This window comes from Haliotis cracherodii, unplaced genomic scaffold (genome assembly GCF_022045235.1).
Source record: "Haliotis cracherodii isolate W230 unplaced genomic scaffold, xgHalCrac1.p SCAF_1, whole genome shotgun sequence".
NCBI lineage: Eukaryota > Metazoa > Mollusca > Gastropoda > Lepetellida > Haliotidae > Haliotis > Haliotis cracherodii.
Window position 1 is genome coordinate 40343475 of NW_027266264.1, and position 16380 is coordinate 40359854.

At 41.2% G+C, this 16380-nt stretch overlaps 1 protein-coding gene across 1 annotated transcript in view; it reads left to right on the forward strand.

The window, feature by feature from the left end:
• LOC139477946 (structural maintenance of chromosomes protein 5-like) overlaps positions 1-16380 on the forward strand; it is a 243022-nt gene that overhangs the window by 18351 nt on the left and 208291 nt on the right. Inside the window, exon 4 of the mRNA XM_071260398.1 lies at positions 12803-12928. Coding sequence (XP_071116499.1) covers positions 12803-12928 — 126 coding nt within the window. The remainder of the gene's footprint in view (positions 1-12802; positions 12929-16380) is intronic.

A 16380-nucleotide genomic window follows, 5' to 3' on the forward strand; every position in this document is an offset into this window, starting at 1 on the left:
GAATCAGCTCCCAGGCCAGCCCGATAGATAGTCCCTCATTCCCCCCCTGTCATCAATTGTGGGAAGAAGAACTAGAGCTCCGTGTATGTCCGGTTAGAGCGCTTCGTTGCTACCCCTGACGATCCAAGGAATGCCGTAGACAACGACGACGCCTCTTTGTACCGGTATCTGCGACCTCGTGAGCGGAAGTCAGCCTCAACACGATCGCCCTCTGGCTACAAGCCATCATCCTCCAGGCCTACGAGGCCGCGGGATTGGACCCCCACGCTCCAACAACCTGCATGACATCCGGGCGGTCACTTCCACCTGGGCGCTTCACAGCAACTGCTCTCTACGCGCCATCATGGAGGGATGTTTCTGGTGTTCCAACACGGTCTTCGCCAGTCACTACCTGCGAGACGTCGCATTGGAGGATTTGCAAGGCACGCACAGCTTTGATCCATTAGTAGTGGCCAAGCAGGTCACCACTACTACACGTCATTAACTACGCCTCCAAGTCCAGAGCCGGTCTTTCGACCTCTCCTGGCGTAAGCCCTGGACTAGAAGGTTCATGCCTCATTTGCATACGGCTCGGTACTCCAGTCTCGACCTAACCGAGCGTTACTGTCAGGCTGCGCAGTACCAGGACACAACACATACCTGACTCTTCCCTTCCATGTAATGGTCATCCAGCCCGAGGGGGCACGGGTGGCCCAGTCGTCTAAGGCGCCACGATTCGCTGTGCAGAGTTGCGTCCCTTGGGCGCGCCAGAAACATATGATTGTGGGTTCGAATCCCGGCTCGCCCCGATTATGTTTCTAGGTTTGTCAGCACCATACCTGTGTTCGTGGGTTTCACCGAAGTGGTAAACGTCTGAGACCTGCATCACTTCGGGCTTTCCTCCCACATTAAGCTGACACGCCATGATATGACTGGAATACTGCCAAAAGCGGTGTTAAACCCAACTCTCACTCACTCATCCAGCCCGACCTTAAAGCCGAAGACGGGCTCAGGGAAGCGGAGTTTCCTATACATGGAGTGGTCATCTGATGCCGACCACACAGCCAAGGATTGGCTAGGGAACAGAGTCTGGAAATAACAGATGAAAGTCCACATCTGAAGGTATGCCCACCTCTGGTTCAGTCCGATAAAGATGCATTAAGGAGTAATGCAGGATAAGTAAAAAATCTAGCAAAATCCTAGATATTTTTTATATTTGTATACTTATCCTGCATTACTGCGTCTAAAGGGACCCACCCATCGCAGATCTACCTCCCCAGGATGCCCTCCGATGTTTCAGACTACAGAGTAATGTGAGGATCTGTGACGTCACTTCCTTTGGTCACGTGGGAGCTGCGTGATGGGCTGGCCTCTCAGCTAGTTGGAGCAACTTCTTCAAGCAAAGACCCTCACACAGCTCTTTTCTCTGTCAAGAACAAGCAGTAATATGCATTAAGGAGTAATGTAGGATAAGTATACAAATATAAAAAATATCTAGGATTTTACTAGTATTGACAAACAACTCTCCATTCCTAAAAGATAATGGAACGTTTGAACAATATAATGACGTCACAGATGTGTTTTTATAACTGTTACTTATGCCAGAGATGGCTCACACAAGCAATCTACATTAACTGAAGAGTTGCGTCAAAATATTGATGTGCAGAATGATAATTTCATGGTTTTTGAAAATATGTGTTTTGAAGCAGCAAAATCTTAAGAACTAGTTTAGTTTGAAGAAAATTGCTGTGTACGAAGAAGTCATTGATCACGGACAGAAGGTGGATATGTACCATCAAAGAGTCAACAAATGGAATAGTTCCAAAAGCAAGATTAGTTGCTTGTGGGTTTGAGGAAGTTGGTAATAACAATCTACCAAATGATTCCCCAACGATTTCTTCCGAGTCGCTGAGAATAATGTTGCCCTGTTTGCACAAAACAAGTGGAAAGTTCATTCCATGGACATTAAGACTGCCTTTTTACAAGGAGGTAAGCTGTCAAGAGACTTTGGGTTGGTAGACTGAGTAGACCAGACATCATGTTCGATGCCAGCAGTTTGGCAGCCTCCACAAAGAAGGCTACTGTGCAAGATATTATTGTGGCCAATAAGGTTTCAAGAAGTTGAAGTCTGAAAAGGCTACCCTTCAATTCCAATTCCTGGGTGATGAGAATACCTTGGAACTTGTGTTCAGTGATGCCTCGCTTGGCAACTTACCTGATGGTGGCATTCAAGTAGGTCATCTCATATTGCTTGTTGGAGAAAACAGTTCTTTCTCACCCTTTGTTGGCAATTACGGCATGTCCCATGTGAAGTGAGGAGTACCTTCGCAGAGAAAACACTGGACATGGCAGATGGCACTGACAGTAGTATATTTCTTGTAACAGATGTACTTCCAATCACCTGTGTTACGGATTGTCATTCTTTTTTCAAAATCCACAAAAATTGTGGATGATAAAAGTCTTAGAATGGAGATCAGCAGTTTTAAAGAAATCATTGAACAGAAACACATCCTATGGTCTGGGAGTAAACAACAGCTTGCAGATTGACTGACGAAAAGAGGTGCATCCTCATTCATTCTGTTGAAAGTCCTTGATGATGGTGTGTGGCACCATTACAATTGAAGGCAAATGAAGTGTATCATTGTACATTCTGTATGTGTTCTATGCAACATGGCTGTTTGTTTTACAAACAATAATTAAAAAAAATATTATTTCCTTGATCTTATATTATAATTTCCACATTGCTCACTTCTTGTTCACAATTTTTGAGTAGGACACCTTTTGATTTTCCCTAATCTTTGAAAAAAAAATAGAAATGATATTGGTGTCAGAAGTGGGATTAATTAATGAATAACAGTCTTGGGGAATTCATATTTTTGAATAAATTTTGATAAATAACATTTATTTTTATTCTTCAACTGTCAACAAATCTTGGCCATTCATACTTTATACATTACTTTGTTCTGCCATGGATAATAGTTACAATCTCCGGTCACACTCAGTTGTAGCAAACACTCCTGAGAATGTTGAACCTCATGAGATTCCTACTAGTCAGGATTTTCAAAGTGATGACGTTGGTGGTTTGCCTGGTCCCTCTAGATCCTATAGTGAAGGATATATTGGTGTACCTGATAGACAGTCCTATGCTCATCCAGGACCTCAGCATGGCTGGTCTAATCAGTACATGACTTCTCCAAATACAGAACCATTCATGGCGACTATTTTAACCCAATTGTCTAACTCTGTTTTGAGCTTGGCAGACTGTGTAAATGCAATGCCAGTCAATTCAAACACAAACTCTGCTGCTGGTATAGCGCGGGTTTCGTTGCACTTACCAAAGTTCAACGGCAAAAATGATTTTTGCAGCTTTTGAAGCGCAATTTAAACTTTTAGCCATTCAGTCCAAATGGGATGATTTTCAATCAGCCCAGATGATGGGATGTGCCATGGATGGTATAATCCAGGAGTTCTATGCTCGTTTACCTGAACACGAGCGTCAGAATTACCAGTGGTTGTGTAGAACTTTGAGACAGCTGTATTGTTCTGTGCTGCCTGATGTGCGCAAGGAACAGTTACTCAATCGCGTCCGAAAATCAAATGAAAAAATTGAGGATCTAAGTGTCTTGTGAGGCATATCCAGATCTTCCTTATGAGTTGCAAGAACGCATGGCTCTTGATGCTTTCAAGCAAGCAGTGAGTAAGGAACTTCGTTTGCGACTTGTCGACCGTAGAGTTTCTACTCTATGACAGGCAGTTGAAACAGCACAGTTGTACGAGTCTGTCGTTGGCACTTCGGGGTCACATCACTTCGGCTGTCAGTCCTTACCCATCTGCTGAGCTTCGCGTCAGGTTTAGTTCTGAAAATGAAAGTAAAAATAATGAGTATTTGGAAACAAAGATGGATACCTTGACAACTCAGTTACAAGAATTGCAGAAAACAGTCAGCCAACTGGCTCAGCTGCAATTGAATCAAGGCGCTGAACAATACAACAGAGGTCGCCCTCATTTGCGACAGACCCAAAGCTCGCTATCAAGAAGTCCCAGTGTTGGACGATCTCGTTCAGCAAGTCGCACACGATCCAACTCGGTGTGTCATTGTTGCCGACAACCTGGCCACTGGGCAGCCGAATGCCCTCAGAATAGATCTGGCTCCCATTCGGGAAATGCCAAGCCACCAACCCGGGCTTAGGTCGGGATTCGGTGGAAAATTGTGTTCAAAATATTGCCACAAAACCAAAACCTATGATTAATGATCAAGGGGAGGCAACTCCTAACATGACACAGGTCAATATTAGGCCTTGTTTTCAGATGGGTGATGAAGGTCATCTGATCAATATTGATATTAACGGGAAATATTTTACCCTGTTAATTGACACAGGAAGTGAAATATCACTTATCTCACCTTCTTCTTTCTGGCGACTTTCTCGAGAGGCATTTCCCTCAGTCCCGTTGATCTGAACTTGCGAGCAGTGAATGGAACGCCCTTTCCTGTTAAAGGCATTTTTCAAGCTCCAGTCAGGTTATCTGAAAAGACAAACCCAGTTAGGGAAGAATTTATAGTGGCAGAAATTGAGAATAGTTATGAGGTGGATGGTATCTTGGGCATAGATATAATGCGCAAAGCTGGTGCTGTGGTTGACTTAGCCAATAATAAAATAAAATTGTACGAAAATTGGCTACCTACATTTCAATCACAGAAAACAGCAATTGTTGCTGAAAATGTGGAATTGTCACCACAAACAGTATCTTTTGTAAAACTTAACCTGCCCTCAAGGTCACTAACTTCCTCTACTACTCTACTTGAACCATGTAATGAGGTGTTAAATCCATTAGGATTACTTATGGGAAATGGTATTGTCAATAAAGCACCATCAGCAAAACAATTTCTCCCACCTCTGGGAAAATACTGGCTCACTGTCACTCTGCCAAATCTGTCAATGAACTTCAACCTAGAAAGAAAACAAGATCAGTATGTAAGTTAAGCATACAAGGCACAGAGATTCCCAATTATCTTGCAGACCTCTATGATAGAAGTTCTAAAGATTTGAACAAGCAACAGCAACTTAACTTAAAAGAGTTACTTTGTAAACATGAGCACACATTTGCTAAGGATGATGATGATCTTGGCCACACTAGTTTGGTTAACATACTATTGACATGGGCGATGCTCGACGAGTCAAACATGCGCCACGACGCCAGTCATTTGCAAAACAAGAGGCTGAATGCTCCAAGATTGCCCGCATGTTAGACCAAGGGGTGATAACTCATTCCACTAGTCCATGGGCATCTCCTACAGTCTTAGTGCAACGTCCTGATGGCCGTTACCGATTTTGCTTCGATTTCCCTGCTCTAAATTGTTTGAGCAAAAAAGATGCCTATCCGTTACCAAGAATAGATGACTGTATCGACAGTCTCGGAGGTGCAAAACTGTTCTGCACAATGGATCTTCAAGCAGGATACTGGCAGGTAGAGATGCATCCCAAAGACCCAGAAAAAACAGCTTTTGTGACAAGATCAGGCTTGTACGAGTGGACTGTCATGCCATTTGGTCTATGCAATGCACCTAGTGTATTCGAGAGGATTATTGAGACTGTCTTAAGAGGTATGCAGTGGATAGAATGTCTATGTTTTCTAGATGACATTATCGTCTTTGGTACCAACTTTGACTCTAGCACGTCTTGAATCTGTCTTTAACAGACTCAGAGATGCGGGCCTTAAGCTAAAGCCAAATAAATGTCACCTCTTTCAGACACAAGTCAAGTTCTTTGGACATGTCATTTCCTCACAAGGCATCCACACTCAACCAGATAAGATAGAGGCTGTACAAACCTGGCCAACTCCAAAGTGTAGGAAAAACATCCTCAGGTTCCTTAGACTTGCTAATTACTATAGGCGGTTTGTAAAGAATTTCGCCAAAATAGCCAAAATAGCAAGGCAGCTTATGTTGCATTCATGCAGCTAAAGCAATCACTCATCTCAGCTCCTATACTTGGATATCCTCGAGTAGACGGTCAGTTGATGATTGATACTGATGCTTCAGGCGAAGGGCTTGGCGCAGTACTATCTCAAGAGCAGGAAGGCCAAGAGGTTGTGTTGGGATATCTCAGCAAGACCATCTCACCTGCAGAGAGAAATTACTGTGTAACAAGGCGTGAACTCTTAGCAGTTGTCACCACTTGTAGGCACTGGCATCCATATGTATTCGGACGACCTGTGATCGTTCGAACTGATAATTCAGCAGTAGCCTGGGCTAAAAAGATAAAGAAGCCTGTAAATCAAATGGCTCGTTGGCTTGAAGAATTGGGCAACTACGACTCGTCCTGGGCGAGTTCACTGGAACGCTGACGCCCTTAGTCGTAAACCTCCATGTCCATGTTCCCAGTGCAAGAATGAAGATGGTGCTTGCTGTGATCCTCCATCTGTTGAAGACAATGTCATATCCGCATTATGTGGGGCAATCACCAGATCACAATGTGCAAAACAAAAGTTTGACATTGACCCAGAACAAATGAAAACATTGCAAATGGATGACCCGGAGATCTCAATCATTTACAAGGCTAAAGAGGCCAATATTAGGCCTGATTGGGAAGAAATCTCAGGTAATTCTGGTTGTCACGGATGCATTCACAAAATGGACGGAGGCATATGCAGTGCCAAACATTGAGGCAAAAACAATAGCCGCCAAGATTGTTGAGGAACTCGCAGGTTTGATTGCTTTGAATGAAGGTCATATCGCTTCTTCCGCACCTCTGAGGCATGCTTCAGGTGGGAACGAGCGGTTGTAAAAGCATGATCAAACTTTTCCTGCAAGTAAGAAACATAGTCATCAACCCCCATGTTGGTAGAGTTAGGGTTCCCTGTCAATAAATGAATGGGAAATCGTACCTCAGTACCAAATACTAACTCATTCGGACTGAAGTGAGTAGATTCATGTTTCGATGACCTATAAGCAGCCATTACAAACAGAAGGTGTTGATCCCATGTTTTGTGTTTCCCATCTGCATAAATGCTTAGCATGGTGCTCAGTGTGCGATTGAACCGCTCGACCTGACCATTGGCTTGAGGTCTTAGAGCTGTGGTTCTCGTTTTTACCACACCCAGCAATTTGCACATCTCTTGGAAAAGACGAGCTTCATATTGTCTCCCTTGATCGCTGTGCAGCAAAGCTGGAGCACCAAATCGGCACACAACCCAAACAAGACTATGTCAAAACGGAAGAAATTTGTCACTTGTTGGAAAAAAGGTTGGGTCATTACAAAGATAATTGATGACATTACCTTTAGGATCCAAGATGGTCCAAACAATACACCTAGGGTGGTACATGTTGATAGACTAATGCCATACGAGGGAAACGATCCGCCAACTTGGTGGACCTGTTAAGAATTATAATGAAAGAGTTATGACAAAATCAATTACAGATTATTTCTGACAGACACAATTACATAAAATAAACTTGCAAATTAAAAAAATGGTCGCACTAAAGATGCTGACCTTATTTGCCTTGCCTGTTTTTAAATCTATAATCTATAGTAGAGATGCATGTTGGATGCATTGTACATGTAAGTATGCAGATGATGGAAAAGTTGATCAGTCAAGATAGTACCATCAAGGTGTTAGTGGGAGATTCAAAATTTGTGCTTGTCGGAAGCTTTCCCCACTAAACTTTTGTGTATCTATTTTGAGTAAATAATTACTAGATATTTTTGGTGTTGGACCAAACCTAGGAATTATCATAACTTATAGTTTTGAATTGTTTTTAATGATGTTGGATTGTGTCAATATGATACAATAGATTTATCCCTATTATTCTAACAGGAATATGGAAGACCTTGAACTCAAGGTAGACGACAGGGAGTTGGGGAAGTAAGACGGAGACATTGAGGGGGCGCCAGGGACAAATTTAATTAAATTTCGTCCAGGCATGACCTGTCCTGTGTGCAAGGAAGGAAGCTACAGGGAGAAACACCACCTCGATTCTCGATTTATTCTAATAAATGCGGAAGTTGAAAAGTTTTGTTCGGGGGCCGAGATAAATATGGAGACAAATGCTGTGTTCCATTTCCGGGTTTGTAGCAAGCTGCCATTTTATGCCACAGCCTGAGTTGACTTTTAGTTTCATATATCGTATTTAGGTTATTCAGTAGCTTCAACTCAATTTATTATCATCTAAATATTTGTTTTAATTATTCGTTTGGAGAATTAGTTCAATTAGGCTTTTATTGCTTTGTGCTTTGCTATGTTTATTGTACCTTGTTTCGAATGAGTTCGTTGATGACGTCACTCATCAACAGTGAGAGTTGTATTCAGTTGAAGATTTGTTTTGTATGAGAGTAGACGTAGATTGTACGACGCTTCGATTGCGGGTATGTTTATTTCTTTAAGTTTGGTCAAGTTGTAATTTATTCTAGTGTAATAATTATTGTTCATTGTTATATACATCTAATTACTACTAATTCAATAAATATAATTATTTATTGACTTCAGTCACTTGTTGGTTGTATATTGGTGAAATTTATTTCATTAACTATGAGTGTTGGGGGGATTGAGGTTAACATCCCCAAGCCTCCCCTGAAACTGTCACATTAACCATACATTTGGTTTCATTAATATCCTGGCTCAGTCCAATTGATAGTCTGGAAGTATTTCTGGTGATGTTTGGGAATGAGTGATGCTGGGAATAAAATGAGACAACACAGAAACGTCAGTGGACTTTATTTGTTGCTGTGAAAGGTTTACAGTTTGGAATTCAACATAGAACGGATGGCTTATGGATTGCATATGAACCTTTAACCTTTTTCCAGATAAAGGGTTACTCTCGTTTTTACAATCAAAAACCTTTTGACTGAACGCTTCCTATGACAGTTCAGGACGTCATCTACATAGGCAGTCGCTTGTATCTTGTTGGGGCTGCATTGCCTACCCTTTCCACAGACATCTCCATCTTTGAATAGGGATGTGCAGAAGTTTTGTCAAAAGGGAAAGTGTAATAAAGTGGAGAACAAGGTACTTATGACCATTGAAAATGATTTGTGTACACCTTGATGCCACTTTCGCTAGCAGCATCCTATCTATTTGAAAGCTGTGATCGAAACTATCCAGGAGGCTACTCTTACACCTTGGGCTACCTTGTTATTGTTAGCATCCTTTTTGATGGAAAACTTGGCTAATATCTCAGAATATGGGTAAAGGCACCAGGCCTTCCTGGAGGAGTCGCCCTGGACATAATGATGTGTACAAAACCATGGTCTGCATCTACCTTGCTTAATTGAAAGGTGGAGGAAACAGAAAAAAATGGGCAGAAAGAGTTCATTTTCAGATCACCATCGAAGATCTCCAAAACATAAGGGTGTTATCTTCCTGATGGACGGAGCTCATGTGGTCAATACTAACCAATGCATCAGGCCCAGCAGCATTTTCCCTGTAAAGGCTGTGGAGGGGGTCGAAGCGGGAAAGATCAAATCTGGCGGTTCTGGAAACTTCCGGTTTGGAAATAGAGAGCGCATCTGTCTGGGGGATTTCATTGTGTCTTTGGACCAGCTATTACTCTCAGATTCCTCTTCCAGGGGAGGAATTTCCTGCCATTGGGAATTTCCTCAGCCCCATGGTTATTCACACGACTAACCAATCCAGTAATAGCATCACTGCACAGCAGAGATGTCCTTAGCAATCAGTATCCACAGACACTTTTTCAGCACATCTTATTTTCCCTCCTTGGATTGCTGAAAAACCTAGAAAAATAAGAATTATGTCAATCAGAGTGGAGTGGTCATCTGATGCCGACCACACAGCCGAGGGAGTCTCTCCAATCCATAGGACGTCTGTTAGTCACCAAAAGGAGTTTGCTAACGGTTCCACTGGATATGGCAGTCCACAATTTTGTGCCAGCCCTGAGATGCAGCACACAGAGGTCGTCTTCAGTGTTGCAGCATCACTAAGAGGTTGGGGAGTACATATGGACCACCTACTTCTATTAGGGGTGTGGACAGACAATCAGGCACAATTGCACAGCAGCTTCCAAGTTCTTAGCTATGATTGTGGCAATAAATTCATTGAAACATCACCTCAAAGGCACAAAGAGTATTGATCTCCACAAACCATTCATGACGGCTCATGATATCAACAAGATGGGGTCTGCACATTCCTGTCACCTGTTAGATCAAACAGTTTTACAGGCTGATAGACAATGTTGACTCAGGAAGTTGGAGCTCACCACATCTTAGGTGTCACAAACATTGAAACTGGCGCTGTCATGACCTCATTAGTCCACACAGATTGAACTTCATCGTGACCTGTTTTGGATGTTGTGTCAATGTTTGACCATGCCAAATGTCGATCTCACGACAAGATACAACCACCAGTTGCCAGTCTTTGTGTCCCCAATACCAATACCATACGTATGCTAGCAGTACTACGCAGAGTACTGCAGAAGTTGTGGGAAACGATGAGGATACCACTGCCTTCGAGAGCGCCTTATTGGACCAGGAGATTGTGGAGGGAATCCAGTCATTGAGCTTTTTCAGTAGAAGAAGCAACTGATCAATCCACTCACAAAGCAAGCTCATCCAGCCCCCTGTTCGATGGCTGTGCGCATGTGGTGTTAACATCCAGAGGTTTTTCCGTACGAGCAGCTAAAGCCATTGTGCGGGCTCACAGGAATTCTACTTGGCATCTTTACAACAACAGTAAGTAGGATTCATTTGTAGCCTACTGCAAAATGAGGCAGTTATATCTTTGACTTCATTTATTGCTGACTACTCATGGGTTTCTGCTTGCAGCCAACCTGCCATAGGTACTTACATTGCAGTCAGTTATTCAGCAATAGCATCTTTGAGGTCCATACAGATAACATCCTGTAAAGATCAGAAGAAGCTTTTCAGACCTCCAGCTTGGGATCTAAGGGTACTACTGCAACACCTGGTATCACAACCCTATGAACCAATAAAGCAGGCAGAATTACAGTAAAAAAACCCCTGTTTTTCTTTTAGCGTTGGCTACCGCAGCTCATATTGGAGAAATACATGCTTTGGACATCTCACAGATACAGAGTGACTGAGGTCCAGATGCCAAGGTTAACATGGATCTCGTGTGGGACTTTGTGGCTAAAACTAACAATTGGGGTTTTATAGAAAGTTCAAGTTCTCACAACTATATTTTGTTTTGATGATCTTTTGTGTGTCATTGCTCATACTATAATCACAGGATTGTCTGGTCCAGACTTGATTATTTACAGGATGCTGTCATATAGCTGGAATATTGTTGAGTGAGGCATTAAACAACAAACAGCAACTTTGTTGACATTTTAATTTTATCCTGCATTACGCCCAAATGCATCTACTGCTTACCTTACAAAGTCTTGTTTCCAGCTCATGTCTACTTTTTGCAGGACCCATCGCCACTGTCATGTGACAGATCGTGACATCACAACCAATTCACATTCCTGCTCCCCTACGGGGAAGTTGTGCCTCATTTTGCTCCTTAAACTTTGGCCTAATTTGGTGGTCAGCTTTCTGTTTTCCTTTTCATCTTATGTTCGCTTCAATGTGTGTTAATATGCAGGCTATTTCCACGTAAAATGACTTTGTCATTTTTCCGCCACGTGGCTTGTTGTTTTCGCCATTTTGAATTTGCGTTAACTTTGTTAACGAGGTACTCATTATTGTTTGCAATTCTCGGCTTGGTATTAACAATTCATGATTATTTAATTACCGTTGGACATAGGCGTTATATAGTGTTTCACGCTTGTATTTTAATGCTCTTAAAAAACTTGTAAATGTTTGTCGAATGAAAACTTTGTGGAGTTTTTTCTACGGTTATCGTGACTGCTGACATTCTTTTTCCTCTACGTACTACAGCATCGGACTCGATTGTGAGTACTGTTAATCTTGAAATTGGAGTTGGATCTAAGTGAAAAATCTACTACCAGGCCAACCTGACCGGTCCTTCACCATTCCACCAATCTCTACGATTGTGGGAGGGTGAACTCCTCTTGTACCCTGTACACGCACTAGGATTTTTTAACTGCCGCTTCGAGATTAGGCGTGGTCTGTGGAAACGGTTATTCCACTCTACATAGCAACAGTTCTATTAGTGCAAACATGGAAGGATGTTTTTGGAGGTCATTGTTTTCGCCAACCATTATCTTCGGGATGTGGCATTTTAGCTTACGCTAATCTTCTTATTTAGTGTTGTTTACTTGGACTTATCCTCAATTCTCATGTTCTTTCTGTAAGTAAAGTTGAGCCAGCCCTACCATCTGGCGTTTTGTGATTTACGCCATACAGTTCCCCTTGACAACTTGTTGTTTGAAGGGTTTATAATCATTGAGGTTTTTGACATCTGAAGGTATACACATTACCATACTGTCTGATACAGTTCCATTAAAGATTAATGCAGGAGAAATAAAAATTTGGATAAAATCTTAATATTTTTTACATTTGTATGCATATCCTGCATTACTACGTCTTGGACGCACCCATTGGAGACTTGTCACCCCACATTAGAAAAAATCTTTTGTTAGCTCGGGTGAAGAGCAGGAATGGGAATTGGTTGTGACGTCACGATCTGTCACATGACAGCCGCGTTGGGTCCTGCAAAAGTGGACTTGAGATGGAAACAACACTTAATTCTCACCCAGGACCATCGTGAAGCGTTGTCTTCTTTGTCGTAAGGTAAGCAGTAGATGCATTAACGAATAATGCAGGATAAGTATACAAATGTAAAAAATATTTAGATTTTACTAAAACTGATGTTTACATATTCAGGTTATCATAGGTGGGAGTAATTTTTATGTACTATAGATGCAGTGTATGTTTTGTATTTGCAGGTGGAGCTCATGGTCAGTAACCTGAACATCCAGGTAGGCAACCTGTGCCAGTTCCTTCCACAGGACCGTGTTGCAGAGTTTGCAAAAATGACACAGCAGGAGCTGCTTGAGAATACTCAGAAAGCTGTGAGTAACTGTCATTTTTGAACAGTCTATTTTCCAAACAGTTAATGTTGAATGATGTGATGTATATTCTGATAAAAGGATTTACAGTGTTCTCCTGAGAGTGTGGCGTGAACTCATAGGTGTGAATCATTTTAGGTGCCACAAAAATATCATACATGAGACATGGATCTTCCATAAATATGTGTAGTGAAAGGTATATCCCTCCATACATTACACTTACGGTAATATAGGCATCTGAAATATAGTGCGCATGAAACAATTGTTTCTTACAATCCATTGAGTTGCGGGCACGCCAGAAACCTTTGATTGTGGGTCCGAATCACGGTTTCGACCCCATTATGTTTCTAGGTTTGTCAGCACCATACCCGTGCTCGTGGGTTTCACTGAAGTGGTAAAACTCTGAGACCTGAATCACTTCAGGCTTTCATTAAGCTGACACGCTGTGATATAACTGGAATACTGTTAAAAGCGGTGTTCAACCCAACTCACTCACTCACCATTGAGTCGCATTGTCAGTCATCCTCCGTTCATCTGAGCTTTAACTTTCCAAAGGCTTCTGGAAAAATAACGGGTAGTGCTGGTGGGTGGACTTTTTATTATACCCACGACAAAATGTCGGGGGTATATAGTTATACCATCCGTCCGTCCGTCCGAAAACTTTGTCCGCGCGATTTCTCTTTAACTATTCAGGGGATTCATCTCAAACTTAGTACATATAATCTGTGTCATATGGAGGGGTGCAGTCAAAAGAAAAAAATTGTTTTTATTAATTTTCCATTTTTATCCCCCGCCACGAAGTGGAAGGGGGATATAGGAATGGGTGCCGTCTGTCCGTAACATTTCGTTTCTGGAGCAGATCTTGAAAACCGTACCATATTTCTTTACCAAACTTGGCACATAGATAGGTCTAGTGGTGAACTGGTGCCTTTTGATAGTTTGGGATTTAAAAAAAATAAATTTTCGAGTTTCCATGGCAACGACTTTGATTTAGACTGAAAATGGCGGTAGTCCTCGTTTCCGGAGCAGATCTTGAAAACCGTACTATATTTCTTCACCAAACTTGGCAAATAGATAGGTCTAGTGGTGAACTGGTGTCCTTTGATAGTTTGGGATTTAAAAAAAAAGTTATTTTTCGAGTTTCCATGGCAACGACTTTGATTTAGACTGAAAATGGCGGTAGTCCTCGTTTCTGGAGCAGATCTTGAAAACCGTACTATATTTCTTCACCATATTTTGCACATTGATAGGTCTAGTGGTGAACTGGCGTCTTTTGATAGTTTGGGATTTTTAAAAACAGTTATTTTTCGAGTTTCCATGCCAACAACTTTGACTTAGACTGAAAATGGCGGTAGTCCTCGTTTCTGGAGCAGATCTTGAAAACCGTACTATATTTCTTTACCAAACTTGGCACATAATGTCATCTCACAGTATTGAATACATTTCCTTTCTTGTCGGTAAGTTCTGCATTGCTTGAGTGTATGTTCCTCCAAAAGTGTCATGGACACATTTGTTGCATTCACTGACTAACTTCATACAGAAACACAACTCATTACAAATACAACAGTGTAACTAATCTTAAACCTACTCAACTGTATAAACACTATATATTCTTGTCAACCATACTCTGTACTTCACTTGCTTGATAACTTGGTGTTAGAACCTACACCGAAACCATCGCTCCTAATTGTAATAAAGAAGTTGTTCGTCCATATGTCTCATCCTTACTCATTACAAATTCAGTTACATATTCTATCATAAACTGCAGATGGAAAAACAACACCAGTAATAACTTTTTTTAGTGCTGCAATTAGGCCATTTACAAAAAGGCCCAGTGAACATAGTTCACGGGAGCTAATGCATTGCACACACCCGACATGTCATATTGGCGGGGGATGTGAGTATTTCATGCTTGTTTTATGAATTTTTCAAACCCCTAACGTCTGTCTGAAAACTTTGTCCGCGCGATTTCTCTTAAACTATTCAGTGGATTCATCTCAAACTTAGTACATATAATCTGTATCATATGGAGGGGTGCAGTCAAAAGAAAAAAATTGTTTTTATTAATTTCCATTTTTTTATGAATTCTTCAAACCCTAACCAGGTTTTCCCCTGACGCAGAATTCTTGCGTATATGACTCTCAATTAAGGAAAAATATGTCCAGGAATGAATGACTGTGTCATGACTGACGCAATTTCAAAATATCTATGTTGTTGTTTACCAGCTTTGGAATGAAAATATTACAACTACGATCGTACTCACCTGAACTTAATTTATAAACATTTTCCGAAGACAATATATGCAAACGTCTTAAAATTTACGTCTAGTTTTTAATTAATCGTCTTATTTAGAAGTAACATAACTTCGCATAACACCACTGCCACGGGATAATTTGCATAGCCTGTCACATGACCATACTTTTCTCTCGTTTTAAATCAAACGCTAAAATCAGAACTACCGGGGGCTTTACATATTGTTTTGCATAATTATATAGATATGCCACCAAAACTGTGTGGCTGTGAGGTACACGACAAAATATATTTATTCATCAAAATGAACGTAACTCTCACACTCCGTGTGGCTTCGATGACAGCATGTGATGTAAACAAAGGAAAACTACGCAAATGGACAAGGTTTTTCACGTTTCGACATATTTTCTCACTAAAAGTTAACCATGACATATGTTTATCCAGATGTGTAGACTCTTCAAAAATGAAACAAAGAAAATATTATCATTTTTACGATGAATAATATGATTTGGTGCAGTCACGGTATGTGGTTAAGCGGAACCTATGGAAAGGGGTTAACGGAAGTTTTAAGTATCGGAGGTACACATATATTTGCCAAAATTTGGGTGTGTTTGTTGTTGCTAATAAACTGTACTCAACCAGAAAATATTACAAGTGTTCACAATTCTTCAGTTTAACTTCACTGTTGATAGATAATACAAGATAACTAGATAAAAGATGTAAATGAGTTAGTGGTATTAAATTATAATCTGACATGAAATGTATTTTAATATCCATCCATGATTAAAAGTTATGTCTCACAGTTGAGACTGATGTTATTTATTCATCCTGTATTGGTGTCACTGTAAATTGTTTCATGAGCGGTGAAGTAATTAAAGAAAAAAATAAAACCAACAAACTTTGTTTTTCATTCATATATCCTTTATTTCTCTGCAGTACAATCAGCTGAGAACATTAATTAGCACTTGTTAACTTAACTTGGGAACAAGTTGGACTAAGGTTCTATGGGGTGGTGTTCATTTCTGGAGCGTAACTCAAAAACCGTTAATTTTTTACTTATCCTGCATTACTCCTTAATGCATTCACTGCTTACATACGACAACTAGAAGGACAGCCTGCGAAGGTCCTGGGTGAAGAAATAAAGTTGTTGTTCTCAAGTCCCAATCAGTGGCCTTCCGTCGCTGTCCTGTGACCTTGATGACACC